The sequence below is a fragment of the Neopsephotus bourkii genome, unplaced genomic scaffold, assembly GCF_033783945.1.
Source record: "Neopsephotus bourkii isolate Nb327-2 ecotype Australia unplaced genomic scaffold, CSIRO-AGI_Nbou_v1 NB_1067, whole genome shotgun sequence".
Lineage (NCBI taxonomy): Eukaryota > Metazoa > Chordata > Aves > Psittaciformes > Psittacidae > Neopsephotus > Neopsephotus bourkii.
The window spans coordinates 2,872,721-2,892,899 of NW_026901555.1; the positions used below are offsets into that span (position 1 = coordinate 2,872,721).

The 20,179-nt window shown below is 45.9% G+C and overlaps 1 protein-coding gene across 1 annotated transcript; it reads right to left on the reverse strand.

Annotated features, from left to right (window-relative positions):
• Positions 1 to 11,442: 11,442 nt before the first annotated feature.
• Positions 11,443 to 18,682, reverse strand: LOC133216913 (uncharacterized). Its single transcript, XM_061362012.1, has 2 exons — positions 18,280 to 18,682; positions 11,443 to 12,890 (listed from the first exon to the last, which is right to left on the reverse strand). The coding sequence occupies exons 1-2, from the start codon at positions 18,315 to 18,317 to the stop codon at positions 12,194 to 12,196; spliced, it is 735 nt and encodes a 244-aa protein (XP_061217996.1). The 5' UTR covers positions 18,318 to 18,682; the 3' UTR covers positions 11,443 to 12,193.
• Positions 18,683 to 20,179: the final 1,497 nt, after the last annotated feature.

Below are 20,179 nucleotides of genomic sequence, written 5' to 3' on the forward strand. Positions count from 1 at the left end.
GTAGATATCAACTGTGAGGGTAGCTGCTAAGCCCCATGACTGGCTTTTGTTTGGCAGAAAGCAATCCCACATTCAGGTGGGGAGATCTGAAGCAGAACCAACCCTTCCAGCCTGGGATGCAAACAGGGTTTGCATCCCATCCTCCTCCTCACCTTCCTCTGCGCTACCTGGGAAAACAGTGCATTGTGCAAGGAGATTGGGAAAAAGCTGCCAGGTGATGGCTTTGTCTGATGTCTAAGAGGCATTCAAGGTTTCAAGGAGAGAAACATGGGGAAAGACAGCTGGGATTGGGGTCTGCAAGCCCCGGAGGTCCCGAAAGCAGCTCTGCAGTAGAGCAGCACTGAGGTCCGTGTCTGCCTGTATTCACGCTAGGAATGCCAGCAGGCAAAGGAAAATCTGGTGTGTTTATGCGTGTTTGTAGATCTGAAAATGTAAACTATGGTACAGTATCTGCTTATGGTGTGACCTCTTAACCTGAGGGGTTTTTCCTGTTCTGGGGTGAATTCCAGCAAACCACTGTGCTGCTGTGTTTACAAGGAAGATGCCTGCTTTCCTTGTTCTCAAGGCCAGAGCATGTCTCGTTACAAATCCTCTTTGGGAAAAGTGAGCTGGTTAGCCCTGCTCACCCCAGTGAAGCTGCAGTGGATAAGTATTCCTACTGCACTGCTGAAAAAGAACAACTAAAATAGGATTCAAATAATCATTCGCTGCCTCCTCTGTTTATGTATCTGTCCTGAATTTTAAAACCTCAAGGTGCTTGGTTGACTCTACCCAAAACCAGGGAGGAGGCAGCCCCTTGCAGCAGAGCCCCACGTAATCATTTCTGAGCACCAGGAAGGATTTAGCCCACACTGGGACTCGCAGGCAAACCACCATTGCAGAGGGATGCTGGCTCCCCACCGTGGCAGCAAGCATGATTTGAGCTGGTGAGTGTGTGGGTGGAGGCAGCCCAGCACCACCGAGGTTGGAGCAGGGTGGAAAGGCGATGGGTGGCCGCTGGCCTTGGGGTGCCGGTACCCCAGCGAGCTCCATCGCCCCTCCAGCAGCTGCTGTTACAGGAGCTGGTTCAGCACAGGGCCAGGGTAAATTACAGTTCCTGTAAATGACCGGCAGGGTCCAACACTTCCCAATGGTTACCCGTCTCTGTAAACAGACTTCTGTGTGCCTGGCCACAGATCAGAGCCACACTCATCGGTCTGTCCAGCTCTGCAGCGAAGCTCCACGCCATATGCAAAGAAAAGCCAAAAACAATATGTTTATGAAATCCAAACATCGCAAATACGCTTTATTTACACTGCTGACACTGAAAGGAGAAACAGATGCTTCTGGTTTGGGTGCCTGTCCAGGAAAACACGGAGATCAGAGGGAAGGAAAAAGGAGAACCGAAATGTATAGTCTGTCACATCTCCTGTTTGAACTATTGGAAATCATTCATGTGCTGCTACAGCAAACGGAAGGGGCTCAGCTTTACCAAACACCAGGCTGTGTCCCTTGGTGCACTGATGCCGTGAGTTGTATTGTTGGGAAACACCAATCCTGTGAAACAGCCCCATGTTACCAAGAACCGGAGGAATCCCAACGCAGGCCCAGCAAGACGGGCAGCATGCAAGCTGCAAGAGGGGCTGCAGTTCAGCAGCGTCCGGTGGAGGAGCCCGTGGAGCTGAGTGTCACGGAAGGCAGCCCAGAGCCTGCTCCCAGATGCACAAAGGCTGCAACCAGGAGAGCGTTGCAAGGTGCAAATGCGTTGTAACCAGCTCAGATGGGCCCTTGGCACAAGGACTTTTGCTGCATAATTGTCTTATTGCCATAAGAGGTGGAAATACACGAAGCAACGCATCAAGCAGTGCTGACACACTGACTGTCTGACTGAGCAGCGCCGGGAGACACAGTGTTCCGAAACACGGGTCAAGGCAAGAGCCAGCCTCTTCATAGCCCTGTCACCTTCTAGACCAGGCATCTGGCAGGGTTTACATAATGAGATTGAAAATCCTTCCCAGAGTGCTGATGGTGCTGGACTGCCTGCGTCTCACAGGCACATCCCCACTGGGTGCTGACCAGCACCATCAGACCAGCCTAAGCCTCTGCTCAGATGCTCTCACACCTGTGACGGGTCGGTTCTGCACAGCCCTGGGCCTGTCTTTCCTTCCTGGTAAGCTGCTGTGAGGACAGAAATGATTTGCTGTGGACTCAAACACTGTGCTGTTTCACACACACTGTTTATTGCTTTACTACACAATCTACCAGCACATGAAATCTGACAGGAGTGAGTGCATGCTGTTCCCATCTTTGGGAATTATCCCAAAGCCCTGAGTTAAGCTTTAATTGCATCTCATTCCTCTAAGACAAATAGGTGGAGAAGGCAAACAAATAATGTTTTGGACAAAAGCATTGCTAGCTAAACCCCTAACAGGGACAGCAATGCCTGCGCTCCCTCTCCGACCATCCATGCTGGCACCAGCCTCAGCAGGCAGCTGCCTCGCTGCAGGGCTGAGCCTGCACCAAGCAGGATTAAAACACACAAACAAATAGTGCTAAACATGAAACGAACCCCAAAATGCCATGAAATTAAGTCATCTGTTGTATGAGGTGAGAAGCTGTTACCCTCACACAGCATGGTGGCTGGAGGGGACCAGTGCTGGCAGCTGGGAGCATCACTCACCCCGCAGTGATTCGATTGGGTATGGACCGTCCGCATCCCTGCTGCATCCTCTCAGCCCTGTGTGCCTGAGTGCACTGCCCAGCTGTCAGGGCTCGGGCTCCTGGTGCCACATCTGTACCTGCAATCTGTTTTTCCCCTGATTATTGGAAGATGTATGTGCAGGATGTTGGGGGTGCTGGGTCATGCAGCTGGAATCGAGTGCTTTTCTTGCGCACATCAAGCTGTGGGGTGACTTCCAAGTCACGGCGTCATCTGATACCCTGGTAAGCTCCTGTTAAATTGAAAACCATATGTCACAGTGGAGCTTTGACAGTCCATGCCCTGACCGCATGACCCACATTGCTCATGGGTTCGCACCCCTTGCAAAAGCAAGGTGAGGATTCACATAAACCTCCTACAAACTGGTTAGGTCTGTCCTAGTGCTGACTACTTGCTCCGAGTACCCAGTATGCGCACACCTACACTATGTGATGAGCTACCTGCCACTGCTCCAGCGTGGCCTCCTCAGGTGAGCAGAGCTGGACAGGATGCTCCTGTCTTCCCTGTGGTGTGTAATGTTCATTCATCACAAGAGATATAAACTCTGTGCTTTATTTTTTCCTGCAAACACCTGTTACTGATCATTTCCCCAGCACTAATATTCTGACGCTGGTTGGTGGGGGTTTGGCTGTGTTGATGGCTTTGGCAGAAGGCTGTGTGCAGGGAGGTGGTTAATCACGGTCCTGGAGGTCACCTTTATGGGAGCAAAGAGGGACTCTATTCCCTGTGGAAAAGACATTTTGAGAAAAATAGTCTGAGGAGAGGGAATTTTGGGGAATGAAAAAACTCATTTGGCAACTAGAATCAGGATCCTGTGATGCAGTGATTCTTTTCTTAGGGGGCAACTTTTGTTTTCAGTTTCCAGATGAAAAGAGAAAAAAATATATATATTTAAATTATGCAGGGCTTTGTTTAGTTGAAAATTCAGCTTTTCTCTGAAAACTCCAGCGAAGTTGCAGTCAGCCGTGGTACTGTGCAAGCCTTGATAGTTAAACATAAGCTCACGCATCACGAAACAGAACATGCGTGCTTTCAGCTACTAAAGTTTCATGATCTAGGTCTTTTGCAAGTAATGCACATTGATTTAAAACAATAATAACACAACTTGATTTTCAGCTATTTCCTGTATATTAATTTCCTAATCATTTGAACTTCCTGTCATTAGATGGGGGAGCTGAATACTCTCAAAGAGCATTAAAATGTAGGAGATACAACAAAATGCAGGTTTTAAGAAGCAAAGTTCTAATACTGACACTGGCATAGGTTGCCCAAGGAAGCTGTGGCTGCCCCATCCCTGGCAGTGTTCAAGGCCAGGTTGGATGCGGCTTGGAGCAACCTGCTCTAGTGGAAGGTGTCCTGCCCATGGCAGGGGGTTGGAGCTGGATGATCTTAAGGTCCTTTCTAACCCTTTCACCCATTCTGTGATTCTAATACTTTTGGATTTGCTTTAAAAAAAAACTTTCTTCTGTAGAAGTTGTGCTTTATTGTCCTTGCCCTTTTCCCCTTGGGGTTCCCCTTTTGTTCTTGGAGAACTGGAAGAGGCTCACAAATACCAAAAGTCAGAAAGCAAATGCAAGCAGCAGAAAATGAACCCACATTTGGGCTAAAAGTTTAAAAAAGGAGGAGTCTAGATCAAAGTATGTGCCTGTCCATGTTCAGTATTAATTTCCATGACTATCAGTGTTTGTTTACCACAGTCTAAGTGGGACAGATTTATTCTCCAGCAGTGGCTCTATAGTAATGTAATTGCTTGCTCTAACTCAAATGATCGTGGGGGTGAAGGAGCAGAAAATCACTCCCAGTGAGATCTTGCAGCATGCAAGGGAGAGCTCCCACACCCAGGGCTTGGGGTGGCAGAGGCCTGGGGTGGCAGGTGAAAGGTGCTGTTACGAGACCCGGTCTGCAGCTGCCTCCTCCCAGCATCACTCCGTGCTGCAGCATCTGCCACAGCAAACCAGGATCTTCTTTTTGCCTGGGCGAAGCCGCTGCTTTCCCAGCAGAGGGCACGATGCGCAAAGGAGCGCGGTGATTCCCCCAGCGAAAGAGAAACGAGTGTGCAGAGCCAGAAACCACGATGCGGGATGTGCTCCCTCCATGCACCCTGCAAAGGGCTTTGCTGCCTGCCTTTGGAGCAAGCACCCTGCGCTGCTGTCTGCTCCCAGTCCAGAGCCGCGGTGCCCAAGTATCTTCTTCACTTTCAAAAGCACCCGATTTCATTACAAAACACCCTCAAAGCTATTTTAAACGCAATTTGGAGAAATTTCTTTGAATTTAAGAAAATGGAGCCAGTATCTATTAGAAAGAACCCAGTTGCTCCTCATTTTCCATAGTTTTGAGGCATTGATATCAAAATAGCCCCATTTTCCAAGACAACTCAATGCCTTATAGCAGCATTATTTAATACAAGGAACAAAACCTGCTCTTCAGTTCAACCTGTTCATGTCAGTTGTGTGAGGTCTAATTTAAAGTCCTTCATCTGGATCATTAATGCTTAAGAAAACAGACTCCCAGAAGATGACCTGGTTGTAGAAAAATGCTTTCTGTGTTTTCCTTCTCAGAAACGGCTGCTTGGGTCATCATCAAACTTTCTTTGGAAGAGGCTTCCCAGCAAAATCATGAGAAAGGTTTCGTTCTTGCCTTAATAATTAAGTGATGCAAACATGCTGTTTAGCCTCAGGATACATATTTTAGCTGTTCTGGTCGTTCCCATGACCTAGAAATTTCCCTCTTTGTGCACCATCGTATATCTACTCTGAAATTTCTTTTATTCCAACTCTCTGCTCACACAGTACTACTGCAGTGATGTGATTCCTGAGTGACACACACATAAAGGCATTGAAATATAAACCAGTTTTCTTCCAAGAGGCAAAGTTTGCTGGGACCTATTGGACTGAATGGACAGAAATCACCTGCTCAGAGCAACTGAGAAGGGAAAAATCACAAGCACAAGGTCTCCTTAGTGCTGGCACCCCAGCAGGAGGGCTGTGCTGCTCCGCTCCCTTGGGAGCTGCGTGCTGGAGATGCTTCTCTGCTCATGGCTTCAGGAGCACTGTTGTTTCTTGGTATTATGAGACAAAGAGATAGGGCCACAAAGGCTCAGGGTGCTCAGCCAGCAGAGGATGAAGGGTTTGGGGAAGATTTCACACCTCCACCCACCGGGGCTAGGGCATGCCTTACAGTTTATTTTATGCTGCCTGGCAGGTATTGAAAAAGAGAACTTGAACCAAAGATAGCCCTTGAGCTGATCACATGCATTACTTCGCATGATTAGAGAGAGGATGGACTGGGCTTCCTCAGATGCCCAAAGGAACAGCAGGGTCTGCAGTGCCCATGAAACCAGGGGAAGAAGTGCTGTAGTATTTTGGTGCAGAGAATAGCTCCAAGCTCTTGGCAGGCTCTGTGAACTCTTCACCAAGAGCAGCCTGACTTGCAGCCACAGCTATGTGCAGGGTCAGCTGTGCTGGTTCATGAACCAGCCCGGATCTCTCAGGGAATCACAGTTCAAGTGAAAAAAATTGCTTTTAACAACTGTGGAATTTCATATCAGGATGCAAACAAAGGGAATAGAAGCTCTGTCACTGACTGCAAAGTGCTCTGGGGATTCCAGCTATGCAGGTCTCTCAATAAGATGATCTGCTGCCCCAGCACTGGCCCTGGAGCACAGGACATCCCTGTGGAGCATCTCCATCCCTCTGAGCCTGACTGCTGCCCTGAAAACCTGCCCACTCTCAGAAGCGTTGCTAGCGGTGGGTGGTTCACAGTGTGGGCTGCTGTGTGCAGCAGAGGTTGTACCAACACAGGGAAAAGCCAAAGGTTACTTCAGCCTCTTGGGGATTTGTTTCAACTCATCACTGCAGGGTGTGCACAAAGCAGCTCTTCAGCCCTGGGTGACAGGAGAAAGGTCTCCCCTCTCAGCAACCATGAGCTGTTTACTGAAACCATGAGTAGACCCTGGATCTTCAAGCTTCCTGGGCTTTCTGCTGACAGGGGAAAGGAAATGCTTTCTATTTATCTGTTTTATCATCCTGTGTAAGTTTTCTCTGCATTTGAGAAGCTGACCAAAATTGGGAGTGGTAGGGACAAACTGCTGGTGATGTGTAACAGTAATTTGCTTTCACTGCTTAGATTTAGGACAGGAGATACAAGGATGCATCAGCTTGCTTGATCTGATCAAGAGATGCTGCACTTCTTGATGCAGCAATCTGTCATTGCTGACAGATCTCTCTGTCGTTTGAGTTTTCTCTGTGTCCCTCTGCCATCTAAGGAGTCAAATGTGGTCTAAAAGTTTGCTCATAAAAGTCTTTCTAACTTTGGCTGTGAAAGGATAATCGTCTTATCTGTACATCTCAGCTAAGCAAATGTAATACCTAACATTGCATTTTCCGCCTGTCTTAGCTTTGGTGAGGCTGTGACGCAACTTGGTAACCTCTCTTCCCTCAAACTATGTCAGATGGGGGGAGCCTTAAGCTCCAGTCCAGACCTGATTCACAGTCACTGAAATCAGAGACAAATCAGACCCCTGAGGAAGTCCCCAGCAGCCTGGTTTCCACCTTCCTGGGATTTTTCTTGCCAGTCCATCAAGGTGGAGACACAGCAACCAAAGTAATGGGAGCAGCCATGGTTATGGGGGTCCATGGTTACTATTGCGGAATGGGGACAGCCCCTAGGCTTTGGGGATTTTTCTTTATTTTATGCTTTTATTGTTGAAGACTCTTTGGGGGTTCATTTGCCTTTCAGAGGAATGTGTAGTTAGAAGATGCTTTAAACCGTCACAGGGCTATGGGATTACTTGTTTCTATGTTCATAATCCTCAGGTTTTGAATAGGAAAGGTCAGCAGGGAGTTCAGTGGTTCTTAGCACGTGCAAGAGCAAGCAGCAGGAGAACAGGTCACCCAGCTCTGGAAAGAGCCAGGATTTTTCCTACCAGGCTATATAGATAACCTAGTTTTATTAGTATTTTTGTCATAGATCTCCATCAGTGACTTCCCAGAACATAAAAACTGTTACGAAGAAGTACCCAACACAACGTTTTGGGACTCATAGCAAGTTTAGTCTGGCTGATAACCATCATTTTGATGGGGAGTGTTATAGGAGCAACATAAACTAACACCATTTTGGTTGCTAGATTGCTTACCGTTAGTAAAATGCTCATTCATTCTACAGAAATGAGTCATGCAGGACTGAGAAGAAATTTCTTGAGCTCTCATCTTGCACAGTGTGAGAGTCTCAGCTCTGTTTAGTCATCATTTTGTGCAGTGTCTTGTATTAAATGATTCACTTTTTCCAGAGTATGTGAATTTTGGTTGTTTCTGAATGTTAGAATAACAATGCCTTTGGTGCCCAAAAGACATTAGAAACAAGTGTGTGGTGTCATTCAAAGCTTAACCTCACAGCCCAGCTGAAAGACATATCCTGGTGCTGGAAGACAGTAAGATAAACTCATTCTGTAAATGTGTCCTATCCCAAAGGTCTTGAGGTAAGATTGAGAAGGCAAATAGGAAAGGCACAGTGCAGCAGGGCACAGGTGAGCTGTCTGCAGGGTATTTTCTGTCAAGGTTTTTCATTGAAAACCAGTAGTGTAACAGAATCTTCTATTTTGTCATGAAGATGTAGGAACACTGCCCGGTTTCCAGTGGAGCTCAAAACCTGATATGCAGGAGAGCGCCCTGGTGGTGTGAGACTATGAGGCTCACCACATTCAGGATGCCCATGCTCCTAATCACCAATATCCAGCTCTAATCAACACCTTCTAGTAACTCCATTTTGTCCCCATCTTTGTCAAACCAGGGCTGCAAAGTGTTAATCATTCCCTTGCCATTGCATATGGGGGAGCCGGGTTGTTAGGACAGCTTTCAAGCACTGCAGGCGCCTTGCTGGCATCTCAGTACAGTTGATGGACTCTCTACCTTCAGAAGTCAGTGTCGTCTTGTGCTCTGTTCCCTCACTTTTCTGCACCACAGCCCTGTTGGTTTGATTTAAATACTACAATGACTGATGCTGAAGTGGCTGTGCAATTTTATTAGGCACAGAGAAGGCATCCAGGTGATGAATCCCCTGCAATAACTGATTCATTAATCATTACCAATATATCTAGAGAGAAAAAGAATGACTTAAACCTTTAAAAATAAAACAAACTACAGTGATCAGGAAAGGGCTTCCTGTTGCTGTTACACAGTAATCACCTGTCTGCCTGCCTGGGAAAGCTGGAGGACTTGATGGGGATCCAACTCCCCCAAACCAGATGGGGGAATGACCTATGAGCAAGGACACTAAGCAACAACCTGAGAAATGACCCCACCTTCCTTCTTTCCCACTCAGCATCTCACTTTGCTTGCTACTCAGGCAGCATTTTTGGTCTCTCACGTCCCGTATGACCCACTGGGAGCCAGGAGAGCTTCCAAAGTGCTACACAGGGACCCATTTGCACAGGGACTAGTTAAAAAGCTATATCAAACTATTAACCATACAGTACTTCACTAAAAGAGTTGCTAAAAGCTCTGTGTCCCCATGTCACCATAGGCAAGAGAGCAGAAGAAGGTATGACCCACGGTATGACCCACTCATAAACACACAGCTTGGTGCTGCTCCACCGCAGTATGCAGCATCCTCATCTCTAGATACAAGTAAATACCTGCTGTATTTTGCTGTAGGCTCCATTCTTTTTATGTGCCTGCTGTTTAAGCCAAGTCATGCTCACTGTTTTCTTTCAGTAATTTCTTAAATAAAAGGATTGTCCTGAGGGCAGAGGCATTTGTCAGGATAATCAGGCAGAAAAATTCATAAGCCAAGGGGTGAATTCAAAGATTAAAAACCCTGTATGCCTTGTGTACCAACCACAGTTCTGGTCCATTCATGAGCACTGAGCCATCTGCATGGGCTTCCATAGGAGCCGGAGTGTAGCAGATCCTCAGAAAAATTACACATTTGTAATAACTAATGCACACACTTTAAAAAAAAAAAGAAGTTTTATTAATAACAGAACTTCAAGCAGCATTTCATCTCTCCTGAAAGTGGCTTCCAGAAAAAGAACACTGTACCACAGTGCATCAAGTTACTAGACATCCTTCTTTCAGAAGGAATCCTCCTTGTTTAGGCAACGTGCATCAAAGGTTTTTTAAGTGACTTGATTACATTTCTGGTCTGTTTTTATGGGATAACCATCCCTTATCAGCGTTGCCTTTCGGTCTGATAAGAAGCACTGCCATGCACTCTTCACTTGCTTCTGGCCTTGCATTGCCCACAGCATCTCCAACACTGAGATACTGATCATAAATAACTGCACTTGGGCAGAAAACTCCCGTGAATTCAGACAATAATAACAATATTCATATTTTTGAAGTGTATTGCTGCAGTCAAAGAGGTCAGAATATTTTTTGAGGTTTTAGCAGTTGCAGGTAAGAGCTCAGTATTTTCATCTCTTAGAGCCAGCCAAGTACATTCTCATTAGTATTGATTGATTTTTGACAAGCAACAATTCAGCCTTTTCCCAGGCAGTGTAGTAAGGATCATGAAGGAACACAAAAGAAGGAGGAAAGGAAGCAGGAAGAGTCTCTAAGACAACTCTGGAGATATTAAACCAGGTACAGTCATGTAAAAAATATTTTCTTTGAAGTCCATGTCAGGAAATAATGCACTTGAGCGATTTTGGAGATCCCACTGTAAGATGCATGCTCCTGGGACCGGGATATTTGCCCTTCACTGAAACGGTGCTCACTTTATCTGACATGTAAAAACCCTGCTTAGTGTCATTTAGACTGGTTGCAATGAAGACAGCCGGGGGGAGAGGAGGTTCTCCCGCAGCAGCATGATGGGTGCATCCGGTTTCACTGCCCCTTTCTTGGGTGTTGCCTTTCGGTCAAGTTCATCCGGTGAAAGAGGAAAACGCTTCTGAGACCAACTACAAACAGTGTGATTGCGAAATTCAGACACTGGCTGGCGAGCAGAGCAAAGAGCAGGAAATTCCTCTGTGCTTGTTGTTTGCCTTGGGTTTGTGAAGTATGATCATCACTTGACAGCTCTTGTGCTGTCCAAAGGATCACTTTGGACTACAGGCCACTTGGGAAAGAGGTTACAGCTCCAATTTTCAGCTCTAATAGTCCAACTGCCAAGCAACTGCTACCACTGGAGCATGTCAGGCATTTGCTGGTACCAGTTTGAGAGTGAGGACCTAGTGCAGGCTGAAGGAGGGAAGGTTAGAGCTGAAATTCATCAAGTTTGGGTTTTGTGCCCCACATCCTTTCTCTTCTCAAAAAGGCAGAGGTTATTGTGATGTTCAAGCTGGCAAGGTGTATTGAAGGCCTGAAAGCATCATGGAGGGAAGGAGGCTTGGCTTACTTTACTTTTCTTTCCACCTTCTATGGACTTTGGACTGCAGTACAACAGAAGTTCAGTATCTGTAAATCAGTCTTTTACTGAAACTGGAGGCCATCTCCCATGCAAAGTACAAGAGTAGTTGTAAGTGCCTACATCCACTTGTGCGTTGGGGAGTGTCTGAGGTATCTGAAGTACTTTACTGATAACCTCACAGTGCTTTGAGGAGACCAGAGGAATCACCAGCTGTGTAACAGCTCTGTTATACATCCACACGAGCCCCAGCAGTCAGAGAGACATCCATGGCCCTGGTCTAGTGCACCACTGCCAAGTGAGCTGGAACAGCACCACTAACCACAGCACATACTTCCCTGACTCCAAAACCATGGCCACTGCAATCACTGGTGACCCCTCTGGGTACAGTACATGGGGTTTTATTAAATTCTCTTCCCGCCTTGTAGGGCTGCAGCAAACAACTGCGTTCTGGTTTTCCACCTCTGGTTTACATCTGAAGGGGGATGTGAGATAACCTATTTACAACTTTGTGGTAGCAACCTCCCAATAACAGCTCCAGGCATGTACCAAGGTGTGGCAGTGTCTGTTCTGCAGATTCCCACAGAAGGGCTGATGCCACCTGCAAGACAAATCCAGCTAGGCTAGATCAGCTTGGTGCTCATCTTGTCCCTCAGTCCCACCTGCTGAGTCTGGTGGGTCACATGAGTTAGAGATGGTTTAGGACATAGATCACGTCTTCACTATGCAACCATGCAGCTCTTGTCTCTGCAGATCCCTGAGTAAGACTCTAAGCACCCATTTTATACAAAAAATGCTTGGGTTGCTTTAGTTTCTAGAACCATTTATGAAATGTCATTTGTTTCACCTGTAAAGTGAATAAACTCTAGATTACAAACAATCAAAGCAAACCTGTGGTGCTCTAAGGCTCTCAACACAAGCACCCACAGCCCAACTCTTCTGTGTTTCAGTGCCAGGGGGCTCCTCAGCCCCAAGCTCTTCAGAATAGCCAAGGCTCAATACCATCATGAAACAGGAAGGTTTAAACTCCGTGGTGTGCCGAAACATGAGCCTTGGGGCTAGTTATTGAGCAGTTTTCAAACCAACAGTTTGAAACTGCATGGAAGTGTCTTCTGTTGGGTGTCACAGTGCTGCTGCCCGGAGGAATAGCCACTACTTTGTTTTTAGTGTAGATCTGTTGGACACACTAAAAAATATTTTGTAGTAGATGTATACATTGACAATCCTTAAGAGAATCCCCAGGATGTAACTGAGGGATCTGAGAAGGGCTGCGGCCATGCTGGGGATGCGAAACAACAAGGCGTATGGGCTGTGGGGGAGAGCAGAAGTGCTGCTGGCCTTCAGGAGGTCATCTGCCTGGAACAGGGCGCACTCTGCAGTCACCAGGGTCCAGATGATCCTGGAAGTCAGTCTGGCGTTTTTCACTGTCCGGAAATGGCGAGACTCTGTGGCGAAGAAGGTGATCAAATAAGCCTCAAAGGCAACGCAGCTCAGCAGCAAGCAGCTGATGTGTGTGTTTGCACTGAGGAGGTTCTGCAGCAGAGCTGATGTGAACACTGGAGATAAGATACCGACACCCAAGGTCCGTACAAGCATCTCAGAAACGATGCTAACAGTAACCAGCACGTCTGCCTTTGCTAGGCTCGAGATGAGAACTGCAGTGGACTTTGACGAAACCTTTGCAGACTGCAGGATGATTATTGCATACAAACTGCCCAGCAGGCCCAGAAATGTGCTGACAGCATTTGAAGAAGACAGGACAAGGTATTGGATGTATTTAAGTACCAGGTATCTTCTGAGATCTTTCATGTGGTCTCTCTCCATAGAAATGCCCGTAAGGGAGGAACACCTAGAATACATATAAAAAGGGTAATTAAATGTAAAATTAGTGGGATAGATTCCAGACAAATTATTATGTACCTGCATTTGTACAGACATATGCTGGCATCCGCCACACTCCAGCATTATTGTGGTATTGGTTGGTTACGCAGCTCCAGAAGCGTTCTGTATGTGACATCCTCAGACTGCATCAATTATTAAATAGATTTCATATAAACCCAGGTGATAGCATTTTATTCTAATTAACATGGGGATCACTGCAGGGAACTGGAATGACTCGGGACTAACACCAGAAAAATATTGCTCAGAATGGGGCTACTTTCATTATGCAAGGTTTTTTTCAGCTTGCCTTTGTGAATCAATTCGGGAATGAAGAATACATTCTCTAGTGTTGCAGCAGGAAAACTGTTTCCAGTTGTGCTGTGTAGAACGGTAAATGAGATATTTATTACTCATTCTGGAACACAAAGTGATAAACTAAAGGGAATGCTATCCCAAATGATGTCCTAGTTGAATCAGTAGTTGAGAATTGCCATATTTAATTTCCTTTTCCTGTCATTAGCCCAACCTTTCATACACATTCATATGTTGTCTGTAGCTTCTAAATAAAATTGAATCCCTGTGCACACTGTGGAAATAGGCAGTAAAGTATAGATGCTGCGCTACCGGGGAAAAGGTGGGCTCCATAATCCCTCCTACAGCTTCATAAGCAAAGAGCTGCTTGCTGCAGAGGCCCAGGGCTTTTTATGTTTTGCTGAAAAAGGGATGTGGTCTCTGGTTTGATGTGGTTGGTGGTAGCATCCCCATGCACACTGGAGCTCCCTGTGCTTGTGAGCTTTTGGATCTGAGTGCCTGAGTGGGGCTTCCTAGGGCTGCGAGGCTGCTATGTGGCTGGAAACTGGTCCAGGAGGAGCTCAGCCTCAGCTACGGCACCATTTAAAGCATTTCTCTAATGTTCTTATTTTATATCTACATTTCTTTGGGAGTAAACTAAAAGCCAAAAGCCATTTCAAGCATTGTTGCTAAAATGTACTGTTTAAGTTTCTTTTTCTTCAGTAACATTAACAAAGCCTAAAACCAACTTGCTGTCCCACCGGTGGGGTGTCTCTTGGCAGACACTATCATTTTCCTTCTTGGGCTTAACAGAGCTATAGATTTTAGAGATAGTATATATAGATATATATATAGATATTATCATTTCCACCTGAGAGCTATACTGTTATATTTCCGGTTTGCTGATCAGTTGAATCTCCTAATGCATCCAGTCGGATATTTATGAACCAATTGTGAGTTCTGACCTGGAATTTGAGGGATAGTTTATAGACCTGTGGGAAGTTACCTTCATCTGACCATTATCTCCTGTACAAGATTGCAAACAGTCCCTTTGCCTTAAATTCAGCGGAAGGAGGTACCTGAATAATCTGCTTCTGCCTGGGGGGGTCCTTCACATTCCAATGGGCAGCTTCAGTTGAGCTATTTTGCATCACAGTCATTTCATATCAACATGCTGAAGTAATCTAATAAATCAGGGTTGCATCCTAAGACTCTACTCATTTCCTATACTTGCAAACTATCCATCAACTTCAACTATAGCTTTGCATGACATAAAGAATTGGTTGGAGATGACTAACAGCTTAGGATCTGTCCTTTCATTTACATACTCATACCTTAAGCAGGAATGAAGTTTGTAAAGTGCCCAGATATTTTTTAGGTGTTACTTTAATTTGTGTAATGTTGCATTCAGAAGGTACAAGTGTGAACTATCCCTGTGTAGGATAAGGTTACGAGACCAGTAAAAGGCTAACTTGGTTAAATCATGAATTTTCTATGAGGCATTCTTACAGAGGAGCAAGCTAAGGAAATGTGGACTAAATGGAACTACAATTAAGTTGTGCATAGCTGGATGGGATACTAAGAAAGGGCTAATTATCAGAAATTAGAGGAATGATGTATCAGGTAGGAGTCTGCAAAGATCTGACATTTTGTACTCTTTCATTAACTACAATAAGGAATAGAGATCATGCTTATTAAGTTTGCTTATTAAGTCAGCTATCACAGATCAGCAATTACAGTTTCAGATCCATACAAGCACAGGTCCCTACCTAACAGTGAGTGAGAGGAAGAACAAACATGTGAGCAGCAGGAGGGAGCAAGACAGGGGAGGAGGAAGGCTGCCACAGGTAGCAATGCTGGCATAAGTGGATATCAATACACTGTGTTGATGGTAACACCCATGTGGAGTCAGCAGGAACTGTATCAGGGAAGGCAGATGCTATCTCGCAATGCAATAAACAGGAGGAACGCCTGTGATCACATGGGATGAGTCTTTGGTTTCATTCTGCAGAAGGTAGGTCTTGACTGAAGCATGTGTCCAGTTTAGAGGCCCACTGTTCAGGAAAGGCATCAGTTGCTGAGAATGTTTCAAGGACACTGAGGGGATCAGAGATGTGAATAAACGGAGCAATTCATATTTGCACACTTATCTCCTTATGCAAGTTCTCGGTATTACTTATGTGAGCACCTTGGAGTTTGTACAGAGCTTCTCCAGTACACTCACCCTGCAGGCCTAGATGGCTGCTTAAGTCCTTACCTGCTTTTTAATTTTGATGAGACAATGGGAAAATGGTAAACCCGAGTGATTCCCATGAAAAGTACCAAGCCAACTTTTTTAAGGGTGGGATTCCCATTGCTTGTAGAGACTCGATTTGTACCAGGTTGACTCATCCAAGATTCACACGCACCTTTTCTCTTTTTTTTTTCTAAGTATCTGAGCCAACTTGTTCGTGGAATCCTTTGAGGAAGAGATAGGAAAACTGTAGTCCTGTACATCAGCCGAGCTGTGATACAATTCGTCTTGCTGTAGTTTTCCACAATGATTAACTGGGAAAATGATTCTGCATTTTCTAGAGAAAGAAAATCTTTCTGAAATCAAGGGTTTCCTAGAAAGCAAAATCTTGCTGAAATCAAGGGTTTCTGCTCTTTCCATGCACTCAAGGGACTTTGATACTGGTCCTGGTCTGGCCCCTTTGGTATATACTCACTTACCAAGAAGTGGCTTTGCCTCACTGCTGAAGATGCAAGAAGTGGTGAAGAAGAGGTTTAACCTCTGAACATTGATGTCTGAGTATTGGTTTGACCATTTGTTTCTATACATAGCATCAATGAAATTAATATTTATTGGAATGGAACCATTTGAATCCACAATGTGAAAGCCTGTACAACTCACTAGCTAAAAGTGGAAGAGAACCAAGCTGTGGTGTTGACAGTTGAATCTTGTTATTCAAACAAGCTACTTCTCTGGAAAGGTACGTGAAGAATGTTCTATCATTATTTGTTTTATTGCAGCCTATTTCTGTGTCTATTGTCATTAAGCATATTTTTGAGGAGAGAAATTATATGCCTCGATAAAGATCTTTGCTCATTTTACAACTGATTACTGCTGTGAATTGTTGTGGATTACATGCTGGCAAGTACATGTAACCTGGCTCAGGCTGCTGTGCACTGAAAACCCACATGCTGGGCCACAGGGCTGCAGCTAAATTTGAGGCTGAGATCCCCACATGAGGAGCAGTAAACAAACCTAAGCTGCTTGGAGCAGCTGAATGAGTGAGGAAAATGCGCAGTAAATTAACTTTGGGATTTTACATCTCTGGAGAATGTCAAACTGAAACTTCATTGGAAAACAAACTAAATCAAACAGAAATTTGCCATGTGGATACAACCAGATGTCTCCAGAGAATGGGCCTCATTCATACATTTTCTCCATCCTTTTATTTATTTTTTTTACATTAGAGGTTTGAAAGGAAGAAAACACTAATAGCTGGAATTACAGCAAAAATGTATCGGCCATTCTCTGAGCTTGTGGGCACTGGGTCCTATCTTGCACCCCAGGACTTGGTGATGAGCCCATAAGCGATTCTAATGATGAGCACTAGAAAAGGAAGCTGTGCAGCTGATACAGCCAGAGGAGATGGCCCAAAGCAGCCCATCTGGATGCTAAGGAGCTCAGCGTGTTTTTCATGTCTTCCCTTCTTGAAAACATCAGCATTTTACCTAACGCTGCCAACATTTTGCGTAACACCCCAATGGACTTTGGAAAGGAACTGGAGTTTCTGGATGGAAAATGCCTTCCTACTATCTATTAGAGATGTGTCAGTGGTATCCTTCCTTTCAAGCCATACCTGCCCCAGGAAACAGGAGCATTGCCATGGCTCCCTCCTGCCTCTCTCCACCCCTTTGACACTATAATTTTGTGGCTAAAGCTCTCATCCAGAATGTAGCAGAACGAGGTTTGATTTCCTCCTTCGCCACAGGGGATTTAGATGTTTATCTCTCCTGGGTGTCCCAATCAGCAGGCTACAGGTTATCCTGAGGTGCAGAGGCTTTTCATGCTACCTAAGGAACCTGGGCACAGTGTAGGAAAACAGATGACACCCTGGACCAAGGGGCAGGGATCAGGAAGAAGCTCACAGATCACAGACAGGTGGTTGCAGATGTTTGATAGGAAAAAGGGCATACCAGTTTCTGATGCTTGCCCCAAATGCTGTTTGGATACATCTGCTTTAGTAAGTTCAGCAGAGCTGGGAGGCGTTCCCAGGTGCTAGAGCTCTGCTCATCAGTCTTGAGAGTGCTCCAATGGTCCCCAGCACAGTTTGGCATCTGGCAGTGCACACCCTCTGAGCACTGGGCAGCCTTGGACAGGGCTTTGGCAGGGGGCAGGGAGTGCTGGCCATGCTCTAAGGATGGTTTGAGGGTACCCTTCCCTCTGCCTGCTCCCAGGTAGGGACAGGCAGGGAGGGTGGCTGTCCCTCCTATGCACAGCCTGGATCATGCCGGGATGGGGCTGAGTGGGAATGGGAACAGGGGGCTGTTTCCAGAGCAGCTGCTCCCACCCTATCAGAATGGCCAGAATTGGTGAAGAAAGTAATCCAAGCCAATCTGTCTGTTTATTTACAGGTTTTGAAGTATCTGCTTGTGGTATTCATTACAGTCACCGGCAGGAGGATCACTGTGCATGGACAGTGACACCTAAACAGTTTATGTTTAGTCCTTATGCAGACAAAACCTCAGTTCAGGCTCACAAGAGGTTTCCTGGACCAGCACTTTGCATATTCAGCCATACTGGTTTTTATCTCCACAGAAATTGCTCTCCTGAGACACTTTATAAATTTCAGCTAATAATAACTTCTCATTTGTCACTGGTGCACCACTGTAGTCTGAGAGGTACACGGAAATACCTCCAGCTCTTAACCAAGTACTTCCCTTTAAAATTCCTCCTGGAATTGTGTCAACAATATACAGAAGAGGGGAACAAATCTGAACCCCAGATTGCCACTGAGTATCCCGACTGTAATAAAGTTGTATTAGCTTTTACTTAATTTAAAAGGAAAAATACTTACATTTGCTGGAAAAGGCAGCCAGGAATAGTTTTCTGCATCACTGTATTCTGTGTATGGTCTGCAGCAGAGCTAAAATGAGCCCATCCCCTTGGATTGCTTCCTGGTTCTTATATATAGTGTGGCATACTCGGTACCACGTCACAGCATGGGACTATGCTGACAGAATTTGTTTTGCTAGGCAACATCCCCCGAGCTGGTTTCACAAGAATTACTCGCCTGAATCATGGTAGCCATTAACTTTCATCTGTCTGGAAAAATTGATGCCCCGTGTGGAAGGGGAGTCCCAGACACTTCCTCAAATACGTGCCTGGAGATGGAGCAGATTACAGGGTGTAATACTGAGCTCGTCTGGTGCCGCATGAGCTAACACGGGTTATCCATGAGTAAAAAAACTATTCTGAGCAAAGAAAAGGTGTCCCCTGGCATGAGAAGCAGCACTATATCTGGCTGGGCTGGGCTGTCCTCAGTGAGTGTTTGTGCTGGTGTAGCCTGGGATACCCAGGTTTGGTGCTTGATTATGTTTGTGCTAACTCCATTGCTCTCCAGGTATGACACTGGTGGAGCCAAGCTCATCCGTGTTTCAGTCTCTTCGAGAGGTCTCAGTATGATGGGAGAGCACAGAATCATCGCACAGACGTTGTGGAGCATAACAAGCTGGTCTGTTCAGCAACATGAACACATTCCACAGCTCCCAGCTTTACCACAGATACAGACCTTGTGCTTAAGAGTTAGTACATGAACACAGGGAATGAAAGGCAGTGACGCTGCATTGGCTTCTGATCAACGGGGAGGCTTTGCTGCCAGTCCAACCCCGGCTCTGCCAGCAGCGCACCCTTCCCTTCAGCAGTTCTCTAAGTCATGGAAAGCTGTAGAAAAATGAAGCAGCTGGGAATGCAGATGCTGCAAAGCACTGTCATTGCAGCTGCAGCCACTCCGGGAAGGCAGCCCTGTGCTCTCCCGCCTGCTCAGCAAGCAGCAGCACACTGGGTTTGCACAGGAGCACTGGTGAGAGGACATCTGCCAAAGCCAAAGTCCCTAAGAAAAGGAATTTGTCTTGGTGGTGGTGAAGATAATTTGTACTTTGATGTAAGCGTATAAATATTTATTCTTTCATTGTATCTGAATGAGTTAGCCTTTGCTAGAGTCCCTCCATAGCAGTTTCCTTTTATTACAACTACTGTTTCTATTACATTTACTGTTTTCTCTTGCTGACGTGATACAACAGAGCTGTCAGAGCAGAAACTCTGCAAACAAGGCTACACGCTTTCTCAGCAGCTTGACGTTTTGCAATAGCTTGCGGAAAGATAAGGCAAAGCCTCTGTCCCCAGAGCACCACCCATTTCGTCAGAGCACACCGACTCTGTGAACACAAGAAGTAAATGACAGGGAAGGCAGGAGGGGTGGGATGGGGTGCTCCATGCCCAGGCTGTGCCCCACTTCGCCTCACTGGGCTGACAGATATGGGCAGAGCCAGCACGGAGAGACAGGACCGGCCATGGGAAAGGCGGCTTGAATCCGTTCCCCTCAGTTAATCTCTACCTGCATGAGCAATCGCTCCTGATGACTGACGGCTTTCAGTGCTCCTCTTTGAACCCACTGCTATCTCCCTTAACGCAAGCAGAACAAACACAGCAACCCCAGTTGATTTCTGCTGTGACAGGATATGGTTTCCAGTATTTTTCCATACCCTGTTTGTTTGGTGCTACACCTTTGTTTGACGGCTTTGGCCAGCTCCCTACACTGATTAGCTGTGCCCTTTGCAGCTGAGGGTTCCTTAACTCAGTTACTGAAATACAATTGCAAGCCATAAGACTTCAGCAATAGATAAAATATTTTCCATTTTCTTCTGTTCAGAGTACTCTGCTGTTGACCCCAGAGGGTTTCCTGCACTTTTCCCTTG